We start from the raw sequence: 20,084 nt of genomic DNA on the forward strand, positions 1-20,084 counted from the left end.
TATATTTATTTGCTGGTAGACTATTTATTAATTAATTGAAAGGAACAACAGTGGTTCAGTGTTTAAAAACAGCACAGTGGTTATCAATCATCATACTTATTTAAATAAAATATTTGTATCAAATTCTAGTGTCTTATCTTTATTTTTTTCTTGATTCTCAATTTCGATGTACTGAATCCCTTGCGCTAGAGCCTAGGGAAAGCGCCTCTTAAAACGAGGTCATCTCAGACACGGAACGTTTGCTGCCGGAGTTTATTCTCGACGGTATCTCAGTGTCGGTGCAATCACTTCCGGGTGCCTCAAGCACACGTGAAAAAACATGTTGGAGAAACACAAGCATTAGTGGATGTAATGCGCAACTCATTGACTATTCAAGCCCGTAGTTAGTGAATATTGTGGACACTTCAAAATCAACATAGAGCTCCAAAAGGTAAACATTTAATTTAAAAGCGCAAATATTACGCACAGTTTGATGGTAACGTTATTAGCTGAAGACTGTTGATGTTCACTTGTAACGTTGCGATAAGGAAAGAACGAACGTTGTTACTTGAGCTAGCAGTTAAACTGATGATAATATGTATGGACATTCAATAACATTCACATCATATTGCCAGTTAAGGTGTTAATACTTCATAGCATTGTAGATCTAATCAGTAGTGAACACTTCTGTGACACCTTTCTCATAAGGCATATATAAAGTTGCTAGAGAATACGAGGCACAGGTGAGCGGTCAAAATCACCGAACAGAAAACACTGACACTGCTGTCATTCAAATCTGAAGTTATTCGCGATGTATAGAGTTATTCTGTCCTTGTCCTTTTGTCCTCAAACCATTTGACTAGTCGAGTAAGAGGACTGTAAAGGATTGTCATTATATATGGAACCATAGTGAGTGAGCATGAGCCATCACACACACACACACACACACACACACTCTCATGGTTCATATGCACAAGGTTGATTGTTCTATGTGAGTAACAGTTGTGTGATTTGTTGGTGGACCTCAGACCTGAAAAGATGGAGGGTAAAGAGCGTAAGGAGCAGAAGAAACATCAGCACAAACACAGTGGCCCTAAGGCGCAGAAGAAGAAGAACAAGAAGCAGAGTGGACAAGAGCCTGATCAAGATGAGCGCAAGAGAAATCCCAAGGCCTTTGCCGTCCAGTCAGCTGTGCGGATGGCCAGGACCTTCCACAGGTTGGAGGGCTCTCACTCTCTGTCCTTCTTATCTAAATGTTTGTCTCCCTTTTCATTTAAATCTCTCTTTTAATTTTATCTAAGTCTCTTTTTATCCTTCTCTCTCTCTCTGTCTCTGTCTCCATTTCACATCCTACCCAATAAGTCACTGACCAGTTACTTATCTAACTAGTCTATTGTCATGTGATGTGATATACTATGGAATTTTAGACAAGACAAGACAGTTTTGTTTGTATAGCGCATTTCATACAAATGGCAACTCGGGTGCTTTACACTGTCAGTGTATACAACTGAGAACAGAGAATAGTAGATAATAGGAAGTTGGAAAATATAAAAGAATTAGAATAGATCAAATGCATTTCAAATGTATTGTCAGTAGCTCTCTCCTAGTCTGTACCTATTTTATTAATGTGGTGTTTCATTACTTATTTATGCATTTTATTTTCAATATTTAGTAATTTGCACTTTATGTCTGGAAACATATGTATTTTATTTATTTTTATATTTTCCTTTTTTAGATTTCTTTCTCCTTCTACTATTCTGTGTTTCCAGACATAAAACACACCGTTGAAGGTCATAAAAGGCATAAAACACGAAGAAAAATGACTAAGCATTGAAAATAAAATGCATAAATAAGTAATAAAACACAACATTAAGAGCATATGTGCATTTGATCAGACTAGGAGAGAGCCACTGAGAATAAATGTGTCTAGTCTTGATTAGATAGTCAGCTCACACATTGCTAAAACTGCAACTAAGATATTACCGTAGACAATATATATCGCACAGCCCTCCCTACGGTATGCTAGGCTAAAAGATAATTGAGTGCATCAGTCACTGCTAATTCAATTTCCAAATTAATTTTGTCGTTAAGGATTTCCCTGATAGTATGAGATATATTGCAAGGTTATTTATTTCATCATTTATTTTAGGACTCAAGATCTGAAAACCAAGAAGCATCATATTCCCCTGGTGGACCGAGCCCCTTTGGAGCCTCCGCCTATTGTCGTGGTTGTAGTAGGGCCTCCAAAGGTTGGCAAGAGTACCCTGATTCGCTGCCTTGTCAAAAACTACACACGTCAAAAGCTAGCGGACATCTGTGGGCCAGTAACAATAGTATCAGGTGGGTATATTGTTTCTCTGAAGGGCTGGGTGTTTGGTATTATACCTAGATGACCATGTCCCTTTATATCTGCTTGTTTTATCAAGTAGGGTTTTACAGGAATTTAGTGATGTTATTTTCATTACTATCCAAAAAAAGAAACTGGCTCCTTTGAATTAAGAATGTCCTCCTTTGCTTTCTTTGCTAACAGGTAAGAAGAGGCGCCTGACCTTAATTGAATGTCCCAATGACATCAACTCAATGATAGATTTGGCAAAGGTGGCTGACCTGGTACGTATTTGTTTTCTTACTGCTTTTATAATTAATGATTTATTCCCTCATGATCTTTTACACTGAGATTTGTACCTTCCAAATAATTGTCACATTTATGAATGGTTATAGTTGCTAGCTTTAAAGTTTCTCTGGATTTGAAATTGAGCTCATGCCCAGATTTGTTGCAGAAGGTTTCAGCCTGTCCTTTTCCCCAGGTATTGATGCTGATTGATGCCAGCTTTGGCTTCGAGATGGAGACCTTCGAGTTCCTCAACATCTGCCAGGTGCACGGCTTTCCCCGCATCATGGGCGTGCTAACACACTTGGACTCCTTCAAGAACAACAAATCCCTGCACAAGACCAAGAAACGCCTCAAGCACAGATTCTGGACTGAGGTCTACCAGGTAAGATACTTGATGACCCTGCTTTGTGTCCTGCTGTAGGTGGGCATTGTAAAGTCCTTGATCAGATCAGTCAGGAGTAACGGAGAGACTTACTGAATGCTTGTTTTAAGTCTTCAGAAGCAGGGTTGGGAGAGTCTAGCAACAGTCAGAATTGGAGTATGTTAACAACGGCCTTTTTTGTTGTTGTCAGGGTGCCAAGCTGTTCTATCTATCTGGTATGGTCTATGGAGAGTACCAGATTCGGGAAGTGAAGAACCTGGGGCGCTTCGTCTCTGTCATGAAGTTCCGACCTCTGCTGTGGCAGACCTCTCACCCTTACGTTGTGGCTGACCGGTGAGTAGGAGTGTTGGTTGTCATTTACTTCATCATACCCAGAGATGGTTGACTGGTCATACAGTGAAGTAGGGGACTGTGGAATTGTGAATTGTGTACTGAGAAATAGTATAGAGAATACAGATTAACGAGTTTATGTAACACTATATGAAAAACTGTTAAAGCTGTTGAAATCTGTTTTCCAACTCTCTTCTTATGGTCATTCTTCCGTTCTCTATTTGCCCCTAGTATGGAGGATCTGACCAATCCTGAGGATGTCAGGCAAGACCCTAAATGTGACAGGACCGTCTGTCTCTATGGCTATCTGCGTGGCACATTCCTGAAGAATAAGGGCCAAGTCCACATCCCTGGTGAGTACCTGTCTGAAATGCCTCCCAACTTTGCATAATAATATTCAGCTGCACTTCTAAATTTGGCAGTCTTGCCTGTGATGATGAGATATGAATGAGGGCTATGCCCTTATCAAAAAGGCATGGGCCAATATCATATAGCTTTATTAGCTAATTTTGAAATAGAGCTTAATTGATCCAGAAGGACATTTATGCATCCTTTTGCTGAAGGCCACACATGAATACACACATTAAAAACGTAGTCTAGGCTAAAATTATATATGTGGTAGCTAGAAGCAACATTGAAATCCATCTGGAAGTAACTTGATGTATGGGCTTTTAATGCAAAGTGCCCATGAATAGATAAAGTTAAAGTCATTGTTTTACCTCAGGGACAGGAATGAAGAAGCTAAGGTATAACAATGTAATTAACTCAGGGCCAGTCTACATTTGTTCACATCGCCGTTCACACATGTATCCAAGGCGTACAGCCAGAGACACTGCCGACCACTTGTGTTTAGATTCCATTACTGCCGACGTCACATTCATTAGAACTCCCATTGTCCAGGGCACATCAGAAAGCATTGCCAATTTACATTACAAAAGATATGTGGTCACATGTGTACCTGACCACCTTGACAAGTGGTTTGAGTGTTGGATCACAATACATTGTGGTAAGGCACATTTTAAAAACAAATGTAAACGTCCAAGTTTATTTATCTATGAAAGAAAACATGGTACAACATTGACACTAAATATTACATTGAACTAGTCCCACATAGATTACTTACTATTACTATTAGCTACTACCCCACATACTGTTTTAGTCTCATTTAGTCTTCTTCGTGTTTATATGAATAGAGACTTAAAATATTGGCACAACATTAATAAAGAATTGTATTATTGTTAATGGTTCAGTCATACTGAGAAAATGTCTTATGCCTACTTACTACAAAAGTTAGGAGTAATACTTTTAAAGATATTAATGCCTAAACATGTCTTCCAAAATTAGGCATTTTGAGGCATTTTGTGATTTAGCCCTATAATGAATAGGCTATGTCATATAGATTAGGCCAGTGGTTCTTCACCTGGGGGCTTTACATTGTTAAACCATGACCTTTATCCCTTTTGTTATTTTCATTACCATGTCTAGCACATATGCATGATGTTGTTCACACCAGGCAGTCTTTTGTGTTTCCTGAACTATGGTGACAGCTGTGCAGGTTTGCCGCAGGAAAAATCCATGTTGAATTTTTATTGTTGTTGATAATGACTAACAATTGACCAAAATTATAGGCTATTCTAGCCAGCAATAGGGCAGCTTCGTGATCTCTGTCACATAAATAGAATGTTATTGAGGATATATCAGGAATGGATACTCTATTTAGTATGGACCTTGTCGTGTGACTTTCCTGTGGCTCTCCAGGTGTGGGAGACTTTGGGGTGGGCGATGTGAGCTTCCTGCCGGACCCCTGCCCGCTGCCAGAGGCCCTGAAGAAGAGAGCCCTGAACGAGAAAGAGAGGATGATCTACGCCCCTATGGCTGGCGTCGGGGGAGTTGTGTATGACAAGGACGCGGTGTACATCGATGTGCCAGGTGGCCTTGCTAAGCAGCAACAGGTCAAGACATACCACATCACGTTCAGTGTCTTTAAGATCAGTCTGTTGCCAATCATTTAGAAGACATATCATTTAGAAACTGCTGCTTCTAAAAAACAAAGTTGCTGTTGATGAAGTTGATAGTCTCGATATTAGTTTTTAAGACTATTAAGTATTCTCAATATTAGTTTTTAAGACTATGGAGACTTGCAATACTTAAGACTATTGTTGTGCTTTGTTGTGATTTGATTTGTGCGACATATACTTGTGGGAGCTTGCTACCGTTCTGTACCTCTTTCCAATATTACTTTTTCCCTTCCCATTGGACATTTGCTTTGCATAAGTAAACTCTGATTCGATGTGAGTGCTCGTCTTAAAAGCAGTGTCTCCTCTGCCCATCACAGGAGGAGGTGAGGCCCACCACAGAGCTGGTGCAGTCGCTCATTGGCACGCATGCCACCCTGGATGCCAAGATGGCTGCCAGTAAAGTGTCCCTGTTCACAGACACGGCAGCGCTGACGCAGGAGGAGGTGGAAGAGAGCGGGTGAGCTGGACCTAAGAGCACCCAAGTCCCCCGTGAATTCAGAATGATATGAAGGGTGTTTTGACAGCCAGAGTGCACAGTGATGTGCTCAGCATGCAAAAAAGAGTTTGTGTCAACATAGAACAGGTTTGCGCTCGAAGCAGGAGACTTCTTGAGAACTTGCCATTCAAGTTTTGTCAAGTTTCTGCACTTTTTTTGGAAGCAGTCTTGGCATATATATATATATATATATATATATATATATATATATATAAATAATATTTTTTTTTTGGTGACAGGAAGAGAGTAGGAGAGATAGATGTGGTGGAATCGGAAAATGACTAAGGTTGTACTCGAACCTGGTCCGGTGGTTCACTCATGGGCACGTGGATCCTTATCTGGTACGGGTGCTGTGGCCAGTTGCACTACAGCGCCCCCCGGCAGCAGTCTTTCATACTTGATCTTTCTCATTCACTTTCTCTCTCTCTCTCTCTCTCTCTCTCTCTCTTTCTCTCTGTTTCTATCTAAAGGGACTGATTTATTGTTTGTATGCTAAATATCTCCATTCTCTAAACAGGGCCAAGCAAGGGCCCACAGAGAGCCGTGTATGGGACCCAGAGACAAATAGAGAGAGGAGGAAGGCTGTCTTCAGTGAGGAAGACAACGAGGACGACGATGATGATGATGATGATGATGATGATGATGAAGATGAAGATAGTGATGACGAAGATGGCGGAGAAGAGGATGAAGACGAGGAAGTAGATGAAGACAGTGAGGAAGATGATGATGAGGAGGAGGAAGATGATGAAGAGGAGAGTGGTCCTCCTGTGGCGAAGAAGCCCAAAGCTGTGGAGAAGGAGGAGGCGAAAGACACGGAGAAGGATGCTCCTCCAGTGAAGAGACAGAAGGTGGAGGAGGTGGGGAAGAGGAAAGCAGAGAAGGAGGTGATCGCAGAGATGCCAGCGTTTGCCGACAGCGAAGACGACCTGGAGAATAGTGAGGCCGAGGAGGAGAGCGGAGACGAGGAGTCTGAAGAGGAGGAAGATGAGATGGAAGGAGAGGAGGAGGAGCAGGTGAAAGGAAAGGGAGCAGCAGATTCTGGACACTGCTCTGAAGAAGAGGAAGCTGATGAAGCAGAGGATGACGATGAAGACGAAGAGGATGAGGAAGAGGAAGGTGAAAGTAGTGATGACGAGGAGGACAAAGACTCTGAAATGGAGGAAGAAACCTCCAGCGCTAAAATTCCAGAAAAGAAAGCCAAAGAGTCAAAGGTCACCACACAGCAGCAAGAGGAGGAGGAGGAGGAGGATGAGCAGGAGGATGAGCCGAGCTTCGACACAGAAGGTGAGGAACCCTTTATGCCCCAACTCTCATTCTAGCCTCTTTTCCCTCTATTGAGTCATGTTCACCCCTCAACTCTGCTGGAGTCCTGCCATCTGTTGGTGGGCACGGCCCCCATCTTGTGCTTGTCATCTTGTTTGTTTACGCCGCACGTCTCTCGTCTCGTTTCGCCTCAGGAGCCCTGCGCTGGAAACAAGACCTGGCCCAGAAAGCCGCTGAGGCATACCTGCGGAGACAGCAGGCCGCCCCAAACCTGCGCAAGCTGGTGTATGGCACAGGTGAATATGTCTGCTGACATGGCCCATGTTGTGGATGCCACTGCGAGTGTAGCATTTGATTTTGAAGCCAACCTCATGCTACTAGAGCACCTAGAACTCCAGGGATGTATTTGAAAACGTTTATTAGGTCTAGTTCTTCTCAACTCCGCTTTAAATTCTAGATAATTTCTTTTGTTGTAACACGCACACGCACACACACACACACACACACACACAATATGAAATAGTCACTTCCATTTGAGAGCGGTTGCTGCATGTGCTTTCGTTCCAGTTGGTATTGAGTTTTACTAGTGTAATAGGATTAGCGAAGGGTTTTAGGGTTTACCAAAGTTTCCACATGATCCTGAAGAACACAGCTCCACAACTCCAAGTCTTTCCGTTTGTACACTCATGTGCTGTTAGACCTTACTGTGCTCTGTTGAACGTCCATTGCGTGATGCTGTTCCCCAGTGGCGGAAGAGGATGATGAGGCCCAAGAAGAGGAGGTGGGTGGATTGTTCAAGGTCAGCCGGCCGGAGAAGGGCAAGAGGCTGCGAGCCGACGCCGCGGACTGCTCCCGGTTTGAGCCAGACACCAGCCACGACTGGGACCAGGACGAGGTGAGTTTGCAGAATGCAGAATGCAGAATGCATCTGATAAACCGGAAGTGCATTTGGTGTGTTGGCAGAAAGAATTTGAGAACAGTTTGATTTGAAACTAAAACAGTTGGAGCATTTTTGATCTATGTTTCTGATCTCTTTTTCCACAACATCGCCACCACAAAACAGATCAGATTCTACTGACGTGTAAATGCAAATGCCTTTAAACATTACATGCCTATATGGACATATCTTGTACGCATTATGGCTGCTATGTGTATCCTGTGCTTTGGTTGTGCATGTCCTCAAAAATGAACGCAACATGAACATTTGGGGCGAGTAGTACTGTATAAGTGCATGACCGTACATGAGCTTTCAAGACCAACTTTATTTTTACGACTCAGGGTCTGAAATCTGACCTCAAGTGGGAGACCTCCAGTAACACATGCAGTGGCCATGTAGTAATGGGCTGTGTCTCAAACCGCATACTTCCTACTGTTGGTGGTCATGGGCAGCCCCCCAAAAAAAAATGAACCTGAAGTCTACAGCCATTAAAATGCAATGACTGCTAACAATCCACAGTGGAGCAAGGCCAGATTTTCACAAAGTGAATTCAGATCTGGTTTTATAGCAGACAGTCAATAACCTTGCATTGTTAGTAGGGGTGGCACGGTTCACAAAACCCATGGTATGGTTCGTATCACGGTTTTAGGGTCACAGTTTTCGGTTCTGTACGGTTCTTGTTGTTATGTTTTCTTTTAATCTTTAACACTTCAGAAATATCATACTTCAGCATATGATGTATAGCTTAATTATCCACCATTTAGGCTACAGTATTAGTATAGTTATATTGTTATATACATCATATATTACGATATATATACATGTATAGTTATATAATATGTAATCATGCACAAATTGAAAGAATTTGACTTGACTTTAAGCATATCATTGAGACCATCTGGGAGGAATGGTGAGTTTTTGATACAGCCATCTACAGGAACTTTTGTGCCTTTTTAGCACACTAAGATTGCCTGAAATGTTACGGAATATTGTATTTATACACATAGCGTTAGCCTACCCGAGCTGTGAGAGTTTTTGGGCTACCACATAACATTGACAAGCCACTATAAGGAGGACCCAACACACATTTTAATTATGTTTTATTTTCGAGGGCTTTTGAGATCTGGGGTTATTACCCTACAGTAAAATAAATTATTATTAGCCTACTACACGTCTCCCCTGCACACAGGAGCTCATATAGCTGGAACATGCTGGAACATGTGGCCTTTCACAGTGGAATTTGGGGACAAATCAAGATTTAGGAGAGAATACACTCATAGAGAGGAATGTAGCCTAATTAACCCTTCCATGTCTTTGCCTGTATTTCAAAGTTGATTCAGTCGTTTTTTGTCATATCCAATTCACATCCAAGTGTCGTTATGGTACGTTGTTTCTGGCTATACCCATCTATAACAAAGTGGCCAGTAATTGCATAGATGTTGTCAAGCTGTTAAGACTGTTCCAGATGGTTATTCTTGAGTCAAATAGCATCCATCCTTCATGATGTACTATTGCAGTGTGCTTGATGGACTATTGCAGTGTGCTTGATGGGACTGAAAGGATGGCAGTTGTGGCAGTTATGATCCTTGTCTAATCATTACCAGGCAGTGCAGACAATGTTGACATTAGGGGGTAGTTTAAAAGAAGGACATCTATTGATCTGACTGAAATGAAGTGCTCTGTGAGATTCTGTCGTTGGAGAAGTTGAGAGTCTGTACTTGTAGGCCTGATCCTTGTTTAGTGATTCTGAGGGCATATTTGATTATCCTCCCAGTCATTACTGAATGGCATTTTGGTTCTTTATTGTTCCTTGAAATTGAATTGAGAGGAAGCACCCGAGACAGCACTGGCTCTATCAGTCAGACGTGGCACTGAGAAATCCAAATACTTTTAGATTGTGTGTGTGTGTGTGCGTCTGTGTCTGCCAGTCCGACTGTTTGTTCATAATGATTCCACCCTCTCATTTCTCAGATGTTGGACTCCATAAAGGACTGCTTTGTGACTGGCAAATGGGAAGGGGACAAAGACGCTGCCACCCTTCTGAAGGAGGATGGTGAGCTGCCACCTCCATATCTCTCTCCTCTCTCCCTCTCTCTCTGTCTCCCTGTTTCCCTCTCTCTCTCTCTCTCGTCTCTCTCTCTCATTCTCTCTTTCTCTCTCTCTCTGACATTGCACGGCCGGTCGGTCGCTCCCTCCTTGATGTGTTTGGTGTCTGGGTGTCATCTGGTATTCTGGTGCTCATTGCTCTGTGTCCCTCCTCCCCTCCCTCCCCAGAGGAGCTCTACGGGGACTTTGAAGATCTGGAGACGGGGGAGGTGCACCGCGGCCAAGCCAGGGCGGAGGGGGACAAGGCTGAGGTACCGCTCGCACTTTATGGGATTTTTTTGAAAGTGTTGGTTGGAGAACTGCACAGCCCTGTGTGTCTACTACCACACTCTATCTTTTACACACACACCCGGTTACACATACACACACATACACACATGCTTACACACACTTATGCTTACACACACACACACTCACGCACACACACGCTTACAGTCACACACACATACACGCACGCACACATACACACACACACGCTTGCGCACACGCACACGTCAGCTTTCTGACAGAAGCACTGCTCTGTTGAAAAGGTCTCTCAGAACTTTAATGAGTTGATACTGGAGTTGTAGATTGTGGGTTCTGTGTGTTTTAGCCGCTATTTTAATTCACCAGGGTGGCAGCGCTGAAGATGACGATGACGATGGTGACGAAGAAGAAGACGAGGAGAAGCCACTGGTGAAGATGGACGACGAGGAGGTTCAGAAAAACAAGCGTCTGGAGAAAAAAAGACGCTTGAAGGAGCGCTTCGACTCGGCCTACGACGACGGCGGGGACGCCACCTACTTCGATGACCTCAAGGAGGAGCTGAAGAAACAGGCTGAGGTCAGTTGGCCCACAACATGGGTCAGATCTGGGGGTCCTTTTTGAGTTGCTGTCAAGTCTCTGTAATCAACATAGTTCCACTGTATGTTTGTATCTCTTACACTGTACCAGGGGCACTGCTTTACACGGTGCATCAGCATGGGGCTTTTTCAGTGCTTGGTCCAACTCCCATTTAGAATCCTCCGCTACTGTGGCTTCTGTAATAGACTCCAGTGACCCAGTGTAGTATTTTCCATTAGCCAGCCCCGTGCAGTAAGTAAACTGAAGTAATGTCCATTTGTACTCACAGGGCAATTTTACGCTTGAAGTTTGCTTTTTTGACACTTGCTGTGAGTTCTGAGCAGCTAACTTGTGCTTGTTGGACTCTTGTGGCCGTTTTGAGAGGCAACTGGTGTGAACTGAAAATCAAAGTGGTCAGGGAACCTCTTGCCATCCATACTGCAACACATTGAGTGTGTAACAGGCGTTAAATTTAGTCAAATAAAATGAAACAGTCTCCTGTTGGAGTAGTAGGATTAAAGAGCTGTTGTTGGTTGCAGACATAATCCTATGAGAGTGAAAGCATGAAGCGGTTGAATCATAGTTTTAGCAGAATGGTCTCTACTAATACAGTTTCCTATACACACACAATCATACACACGCACACACACACATATACTGTATACATATATATAACCATGCGGCTGCTATGACTGTTGATAAATGTTGTGAAACAATGGTCTGTTTTCTCATTTATTGCTAATTTTTTCATTTTTGATTTATGGGCATCTGAAATGGTTTAACTCTGGTAACAGAATCCAAGGGTTTGTGTCTGGGGGAGGGTAGCCGATTCAGCAATCCTTGAACTGCCGACTCACAGAAGACTGGGCGGCCTGTGAAAATCTCTCCTTCGTAGTTGTCAGGTCAGCTGCAACAAAGAGCCAACACACTGGCCAGCTCCTCCCCAGGAATGTAGTCTGACACCATTTAATGGTTGATACCGCTGTCTTTGTGTTAACTGACATTGTGTGAGTGAGCTGATAGGTTGCTTGTGTCACTGTGTCAACAACTGTGTGTGTTGTGTATATTCTCTTGCTTACTTCCTCTGTCCCTCCCTCCCTCCCTCACCCTCTGTCTCTCCTTCTATCTCCCTCGTCCATCTTTCACCCCCCCATCTCTCTCTCTCCCTCTCTTACTGACCTTTCCTCTCTTGCATACACTCTCCTATGTCTGTCTGTCCGTCTGTCTGTTTCACTCTCTCTTTCACATTCTCAAATTCAAATATCCTTCCTTCGCATGACAAACCATTTATTGTTTTACCAAAGCATTCATAGAACACAAGAAAACAAATAAAAGGAAAAGGGAAAAAAGACATGTATGCATCTCTCTCACCCTGCATCTCTCTCTCTCTCTCTCTCTCTCTCTCTCCCTGTCACAGCTGAACCGGTCCGAGTTTGAGAACGTGGACGACGAGACACGCGTGCAGTACGAGGGCTTCCGGGCCGGCATGTACGTCCGCATGGAGATCCCCAGCTTGCCCTGCGAGTTTGTTACCAACTTCGACCCCCACTATCCCATCATCCCATCCTGGCCCTGGGTGCCAGCGAAGGCAACGTGGGCTACGTTCAAGTGAGTTTCAAGCACATGAGGGTCACTCAGTCAGACAGGCTTTGTGCCTCTAGATCGTGTGTGTGTGTGTGTGTGTGTGTGAATTTGTGAAATAAAGCAGTCCTATAACAACAATGTTCAGAAGTAACTGGTAGCTCCACCTCATCTGTCAAACTGATGGTAAGGTCCCACCCGTCAGATAATACTAAGTCTGACAAAGGAGACACGGTTCTATTTGTATGCTCTTTCTTCCTCCCTCTCTCTCCTTCTCTCTCTCTCCTTCTCTCTCTCCCTTTCTCTCTCATTCCCTTGCTCCCCCGCCTCTCTTTCTTTCATACAATTCAATTCAGTTCAGTTCAGAGTGCTTTATTGGTGGCAGAAACCTTTTGCATTGTCAGAGTGGAACATTTGAACACAGAGTTTACTGTAGGTAAATGGTACAGCATATGAATCTCTGTCTCTCTCTGTCTTTCTCTCTCTCTCTCTCTCTCTCTCTCTCTCACACACACACACACACACACACACACACACACACACACACACACACACACACACACACACACACACACTGTCTCTCTCTTCCTCCCTGTTTCAGATGCGTCTGAAGAAGCACCGCTGGCACGGTAAGATCCTGAAGACGCGCGACCCGCTCATCCTGTCCATGGGCTGGCGCCGCTTCCAGACCATCCCCCTCTACTACATCGAGGACCACAACGGGCGCCAGCGCCTGCTCAAGTACACACCCGAGCACATGCACTGCGGCGCCACCATCTGGGGTAAGGGACGCACTGCCAGCTCTCTGGACTCAGGACAAAGACTCTAAAGGACAGGCTTCTTATACGTGATCCGTTAGAACACTATCGAGATCAGTTTTCTTGTGCTGTGAAACACATTTCATATTTACAACAGTGGTACAGAGTTTGGGTTTAAATATAGCAAGCTAACTACCTAAGAAACATACAAACACCTTGCAAACATCACCAACAACAGTCTAGCTGGCACTGACCAAAAGCTTGCTTTCATGCTGCTGTCTTTTGGCAAAATAATTGACAACTCTGAAAGGTGTTCTTAACTTTCCTGGGATGTTTCCATCGAGAACACATAACTACTTAGTCTCTCAAGTATCGTATCCTGGATAGCGGGATCAAGATGCGTTTATCAGTCCTTCACTTGACCATCAAACTTAATTTAAAGATGATCTTTAAACTAATAGCCTAAAAAAACATACCCCAGAAACGTTTTGCTAAGTGTTTTCTCTTTGATTACTTAGTTTCAGTATATCAAAAGCCGTGTGCACTTTGAATTAGCTTCAGTAGCAAATGCTTTTAATCATGCACAGCTAGTGTTTGCTTATCCTAAGGCACACACATAGGCCTGCATATAGCCATTGTCATTATGAGTTTCTGAGATGAAATTGTTTCCTCACCTGGTGATGGATGGAAACGCCCCGCTAAGCACCCTTACCCACCAGGCCTGCGCCGAGACCTCAGCCATCATCGTACGAATGAGCCTCCTCGGCCACTGAGGGGACCATATGTTCTTAGATTGCGTTTAGGTCATTTAGGCAGCTATTTTGCTTGCTAATGACCGTCTGAAAGTGGGTATTGATTAGGCTCTCCCGCTCTTGATTTCTTTCTGTCTCATTGCCGCAGGGCCCATCACCCCTCAAGGCACGGGCTTCCTGGCAGTGCAGTCCGTCGCCGGCACAAAGGTAAGCACTTAGAGATCCACCAGAGTGGAAACCAACTCCAAAGACTATATATATTTAAATATGCAGAAAAATTGGGCTCCTTAGAAGGAAACTGAAATATTGCACTGGTTTAATTCAGAAAGGATTGGATGTCCTAGTGCCATTAGGGGGCAGTGTTTCCTAATTAAATGAATTGTGATGCCCAATCCCAATGATCCCACATTCGCACAGTGTCATGAATTTGGGGCACATTCCTGCTAAATAAGGGAGGGCTTTGGGCTGTACCATTGTCAAATCCCTGTATGCATACTTTCAGCATTTCTGTAGGCTTCACCTGACTGTTCATACTGTTGTGATGAGAAACACATGGAAAAACCATGTGAAACACAGGGAAAACCCAGGTAGATAAAAAATGGTGGACAACTGAGACACAATCCAGTGTATATATATACTCTTGCAACATGGTGTGTGGCATTGCAGGGTTTGGGGTGGGGGGGGCATTAATATTGGGCATCAGTGTCTTTTTTTCCACCTGATTTTACTTGATTTGTGATTTGGAAAGTGATATTGTAAATCAAGCTCCCTTTTTTTTTTTTTATCTCAGGCTGGTTTTCGCATTGCGGCGACAGGAGTGGTCCTTGACCTGGACAAGTCAGTGACCGTTGTGAAAAAGTTAAAGCTGATCGGATACCCTTACAAGATCTTCAAGAACACCTCTTTTATTCAGGTGTGTGTGTGTCTGCCTAGACTCTCTGGAGGCCACCAGCTCATTTCAGCCTTCTCTCTCTCCCTCTCTCTCTCCCTCTTTCTCTTATCTCTCTCCCCTCTCTCTCTCTCCCTCTTTCTCTCCCTCTCCTATCTCTCTCGCTCTCTCTCTCCTCTCTCTCTTCTATCTCTCTCTGCTGAGAAAGGGCAGCAGACAAATTGAAACCTTAGAGCCTGAGACTGGTGGCTGGGACAAATCAATAGATTTGACTAGTGCAGAGCTTTGAAGTTCACAGCTCTCGTTTATCTCCATTGACAGAACTTTCAAACAAATTTTTCAGTACCCGTTTTTGTAAACGAACGCGTAGACTAAGAGTGCCCCGTTGTTTTGTGTGACGAGAGTCAGATTGAACAGTCAGTATGGAGACCTCATTCACAAGATCTGCCCCATCCCCTCTCACCTCCTCTTCCTCCTCGTCTTCCTCTGCAGGGCATGTTCAACACCGTGCTGGAGGTGGCCAAGTTCGAGGGAGCGTCCATCCGGACAGTCAGCGGTATTAAAGGTCAGATCAAGAAGGCCCTGAGGACACCACCCGGATGTTTCCGTGCCACCTTCGAGGACCGGCTCCTCATGGCGGTGGTGTGTGTGTGTGTGTGTGTGTGTTTGAGCTGTATTTCACCTGGAGAGGCTGGTAAACAGAGGGTGAGCTGATTATATATACATTTATACCTTGGTGTACGCAGTAGTGTCTGTGTCTGTGTGTGTGTGTGTGAGAGAGAGAGAGAGAGGGAGAGCGAGCAAATCGAACATAGTTTTGTATGACAGGTGGTCCACTTAGGCTGTTGCCCTACATAAGAGCTTCAGTGAATTCTAGTGAAATTCTCTCTTGGTGCTTCTTGAGAAACGGCATATCTAATGCATTTTGGTTTATGCTGGCTTCAGAGTAGAGTTTGTGAAGATGCTTTTTACAGGTTTGCATAATGCATATGCTAATGTTTGTACAAATTACAGTTCAGAAAAATAATTAGTATTTGGTTTATGATGCAGTGTATGTGTGTGTGCCTGCCTCAGGGTATGTAGTCATAACCTGTTAGACACCATGCTTCTGTTCAAATAATTTGTTTTTAATCTGTCCCGGTAATAAAACATATGTGGTGGCGAATATAACTGTGTGTGTGCAGATATTGTGTTCCTGCGCTCCTGGTACCCGGTGTCAGTGCCCCAGCTGTACAACCCAGTGACGTCCCTGCTGCTGCCCGTGGGCCACAAGGCCAGCTGGACGGGCATGAGGACCCTGGGACAGCTCAAGCATGACATGGGCATCCGCAACAAACCCAACAAGGACTCCCTCTATAAGGTAACACACACACACACACACACACACTTACTCACTGCCCTCATAAAAATCCTCATTAATTTATAACCCTGAAAAATACTTAGCCTTATATTTGACATATATTGCTCTTTAATTTGTGTTTGTAGTTTCCTGTAACTTCCTTGTGGATCCTTGAACTTGTGTGATAGTCCAATCCAGTCTTTTCTAGGTCATTCCTTGGACTCGTTTCACTGGTTTTTCTGCAGCACTGTGTACATGGAAAGCTTAGACTGTATTGCAGCCCACACAAAGGATTTTTTCATTTATATCACTGATCATTGGGAATAGAAGAGACCCACTTTACCAGGACGTCTGACGCACTGTTGTTCTGTTTGTTCCCCCCCCCTGGCAGCCCGTAGAGAGGCAGCCGCGCCGCTTCAACCGGCTACAGATCCCCCGGCAGCTGCAGAAGTCTCTGCCCTTCAAGAGCAAGCCCAAACAGCAGCAGGCCAAGGGCAAGACCCCACGTGACCTCGTACGGCCCGCCGTCATCCGCGAGCCCCACGAGCGCCAGGTGAGACCCCCTCACACACACACACACACACATATACACTCTTACACTGTTCTGAAGTCCCACATGTTCATTTCTTACCATGACACTTAGCCATGTTAGCTTTAAGTAGCGTTGGTGTGGTTATTTAATGGAATAAAATGAAACTCCAGTTGCCAGTGTTTTGAGAGCGACCACAATCCCATTTCAGTACCTGTTGAAATGACTACAGTTTCACTGCCATGTTGAGTGCATTTTAAGCCTAGTTTTTTTTCCCAGTACTCAGGTGTGGGAGTCGGGTAATGCATGGGTTTAGCTTGAACCATCTCCTCGAGGGAATATCGCAATTGCTGTTATTTGGCTGTTTTTGAGGCCGGTGGTTAAGTCCCCTAAATGCTGCCACTCAGCGCTAAAAGGTCAGAACTAATCCAGAGCGAAAGACTCCTACACAAGGCAGCTTTTGTGCAAGTGGTTTTTAGCTCCGTCGTTTAGGTGAATCTCCGAGGAAAGCACAAACACAAATGCGGCCTGAGTGTTACCCGCCCAAATTCCTCTCATAATTGGAATCAAAGTCGCAGTCATCCCAGATCAGCGTACGCTTACTCGCACAGTCCATTAATCACACTCACAGGATTTTCCACCCACAGGTTCAGGTAATAACTCTGTTAGTATTTGTGTGTGTGTGTGTCTTGGGTTCATGTGTGTGTGTGTGTGTGTGTGTGTGTGTGTTCGTGTTCATGTGTTTTTGTGAACTCAATGGCTGTGACTCCTCTCCCGTCCACCAGGTGGCGCAGTTGCTCCACGCGCTGGGCACCGTCTACGGGAACAAGCGGAAGGCGGCGCGCACCGAGCAGCATGCCAAGCACAAGGACTTCCTCCGTCAGAAGGAGCAGCAGGAGGAGGAGAAGCAGAAGAGGCTGAAGGAGGAGAAGAAGAAGCTCTACCGTGTCATGGGCCAAAAGGAGAAGAAGCAGCTCAAGTCAAGCCTGAAGGGCAAGGCCAAGGACGACTGAGCAGCAGCATGCTAACAGCTAACATTTACCAGGACCCCCCCACCCTCCCTCCCTGGAGTGTTAGAGAGAGACTGCGTCAGCCATGGACAGAAAGACTTTTCATTGTGGCCTCTTTGAGTGCCAGACATTGTTGACTGTAATTGATATTTGTAAACTATAAATTAAGGTAAAACGATGTCACAGGGCCGTCAGACCCCATCTGTTGCTGGAACTATTATGCTGAAGCAGAAAATTGAAAAACTCACAAGAGGGTTTCAAGTGGTTTTAGCACGCCTGTTGACCCCCTGCTTTTATGAATCGGATAGCCGTTTAAAGTCACTGGCTTTGTTAAGTAATATGCAGCAAGGGCGCACTCCTGTTGAAATGTGCGTCTGAAGTATGTTTATGCATATTGTGGAGAACAAGAGACTGCAGCTCTGACCAAGTATTCCTGTTTTGGTAAGTAGATTCCAGAAGATACTCAAGCAAGGTCATGGTTCCTCTGTTTTTTTCCTGTTTTGCTGATAAGAGGATTCGTACCCACAGAAAGCTTTTTAACATTTGTTTTTTAATAAAAGAAAACATATTAAGATCCCTAAAATGGCTGTCTGGCTGCTTTCCTTCCGACTGAAGGCAAAATGTTCTCCGTAATGTCATTTCAAACCTATAAACACTCCAGTATTGGGCAATTAGCATCTTTTATTCCATTACCCGACGTCAAAAGTGAGGATGATTACTCTCTCGATGTGGGATACTGGGCCTGGCGTCTCGCAATCACTCAAATCTTGTAATTGAATTTGTGGATGGCTACTTCAATTAGCCACTGAAACACACAGCGTGGAAGGGGAGGTGGATTGAGAAACTCCTTCAAACACATTTGGATTCTGGTCTAGACGCGACGTGCTCTCTCAATCATTCTTTTAGGAACAATGGTCGGAGTAGAGGGGAAAAAGAGACGGGAGTCGTGCTGCGCAGCCCCGATCCAATCGCCTTTTAGCCGTCACAATGGGCGTAATTAATGGCCACGCTGAACACCGGAGGAGCCGGTGGCCTCTCCTTGGCGGAGGGGGGAAGGTGGCCCACGCTGAGGCGTTTGGTGCTGGAGGTGTCCTGACTGACCCACTGATTCAGTCTGTGTCTGGTGATTGATGCCTACTGCTAGTGAAACCCCACCACCTACTCCCCCCACCACCAGTGTGCCTTCTGATGGACCCCTCTCTGTGTAGCATATGCCATTGCCCTGCAGGCTCGGAATTGGACTTTTGTCTTTCCGGAACCTTCCTGGGGAATGCATGCAAGGGCATCTTCCCAACCAATGTCAAAGCCAGGCAGACATTTCATTTTCTTGACGCCAGCGTTGCTGGTTATATTAAACCAGAACCTATTTGTGTCCTGCAAACCTTTACATGTTTGTGTTTGAACCCTATATAATGTTTAAGACTTGACATTTCCAGTGTGCGTTTGGCAGCTTTCAAATTGAGCAGCATAAATCCAAGGGCCCTAATGGCGTAGGAATCCATCACCTATAAATGTTTGTGGGTTTCGTGTCTTGTTACTTGGGTGCTTGTAATGCCTTGTGGTGTGTGTTCACTGGGCCCTGGTAATGGGCTTGTGACTGTTATCTGAATGGCAGAGGCTTCGCTGGCAGCCTGTCGATATGCATCTCATTTTCCATTACACCACCCCCCACACACACACACCTCGCCACCCCTTCTCTCCCCCCTCTTCCCCACGAATAACAGTGGCCATTGGAAACATTCTATCGCTCTCGACAAGGCACACGGATGTAAAGCGAAACCACCTTGTCGTGGTTTTTTTTCTGCGTTCATTCTCTCCCCCTCTCCTCTCTCCTTTCATTTTGTTCCCCTCCCCTTTGCCTTCTCTGCCTCCCCCTCTTGTCACCATCACAAAGCCACCACCACAGCCTGTTTTGTTTGAGCAGGGCTTTAGTTAGGCGCTTGCCGCCGATATAGCCGCTTCCCCTTGAACAATACCGAGTTTAGCAAGGTCAGCCGTGCACTTGCCTGAAACCTGAGTGCCCATTTATGCCTGTGTGTGTGTGTGTGTGTGTGTGTGTGTGTGTGTGTGAAGGTGGAGGAAGAGGATAAGGGAGGTGGAGAGAAGGCTGGCCCCTGCCCAGGCAGATGGAACAGGCCTGTTAATGGAGGAAGAGGTTTTATTGTGTGACGGCAGGTTAGTCTTAACGAGTAACTGTAACTGAAAAGAGAGAGGGATGGAGAGGGAAAGAGATGAAGAGACTGTAAACTAGTAGAAAGATAGCCACTCATTGACAAGAA

General features: G+C 44.7%; 1 protein-coding gene across 1 annotated transcript; it reads left to right on the forward strand.

The window, feature by feature from the left end:
- The first annotated feature begins 256 nt into the window (after positions 1-256).
- bms1 (BMS1 ribosome biogenesis factor) lies at positions 257-17,855 on the forward strand. Its single transcript, XM_048233689.1, is given in 25 exon segments — positions 257-430; positions 1,008-1,196; positions 2,129-2,319; positions 2,510-2,589; positions 2,787-2,975; positions 3,166-3,308; positions 3,537-3,658; positions 5,064-5,257; positions 5,641-5,780; positions 6,337-7,103; positions 7,277-7,378; positions 7,829-7,977; positions 9,991-10,072; positions 10,294-10,376; positions 10,738-10,947; positions 12,365-12,508; positions 12,511-12,555; positions 13,130-13,310; positions 14,187-14,245; positions 14,829-14,951; positions 15,420-15,566; position 15,632; positions 16,112-16,287; positions 16,658-16,819; positions 17,581-17,855. Coding segments are annotated over 24 exon segments (3,897 nt in total). The 5' UTR covers positions 257-430; positions 1,008-1,017; the 3' UTR covers positions 17,809-17,855.
- The last annotated feature ends 2,229 nt before the right edge of the window (positions 17,856-20,084 follow it).

This window comes from Alosa alosa, chromosome 22 (genome assembly GCF_017589495.1).
Source record: "Alosa alosa isolate M-15738 ecotype Scorff River chromosome 22, AALO_Geno_1.1, whole genome shotgun sequence".
NCBI classification, from domain to species: Eukaryota; Metazoa; Chordata; class Actinopteri; order Clupeiformes; family Clupeidae; genus Alosa; species Alosa alosa.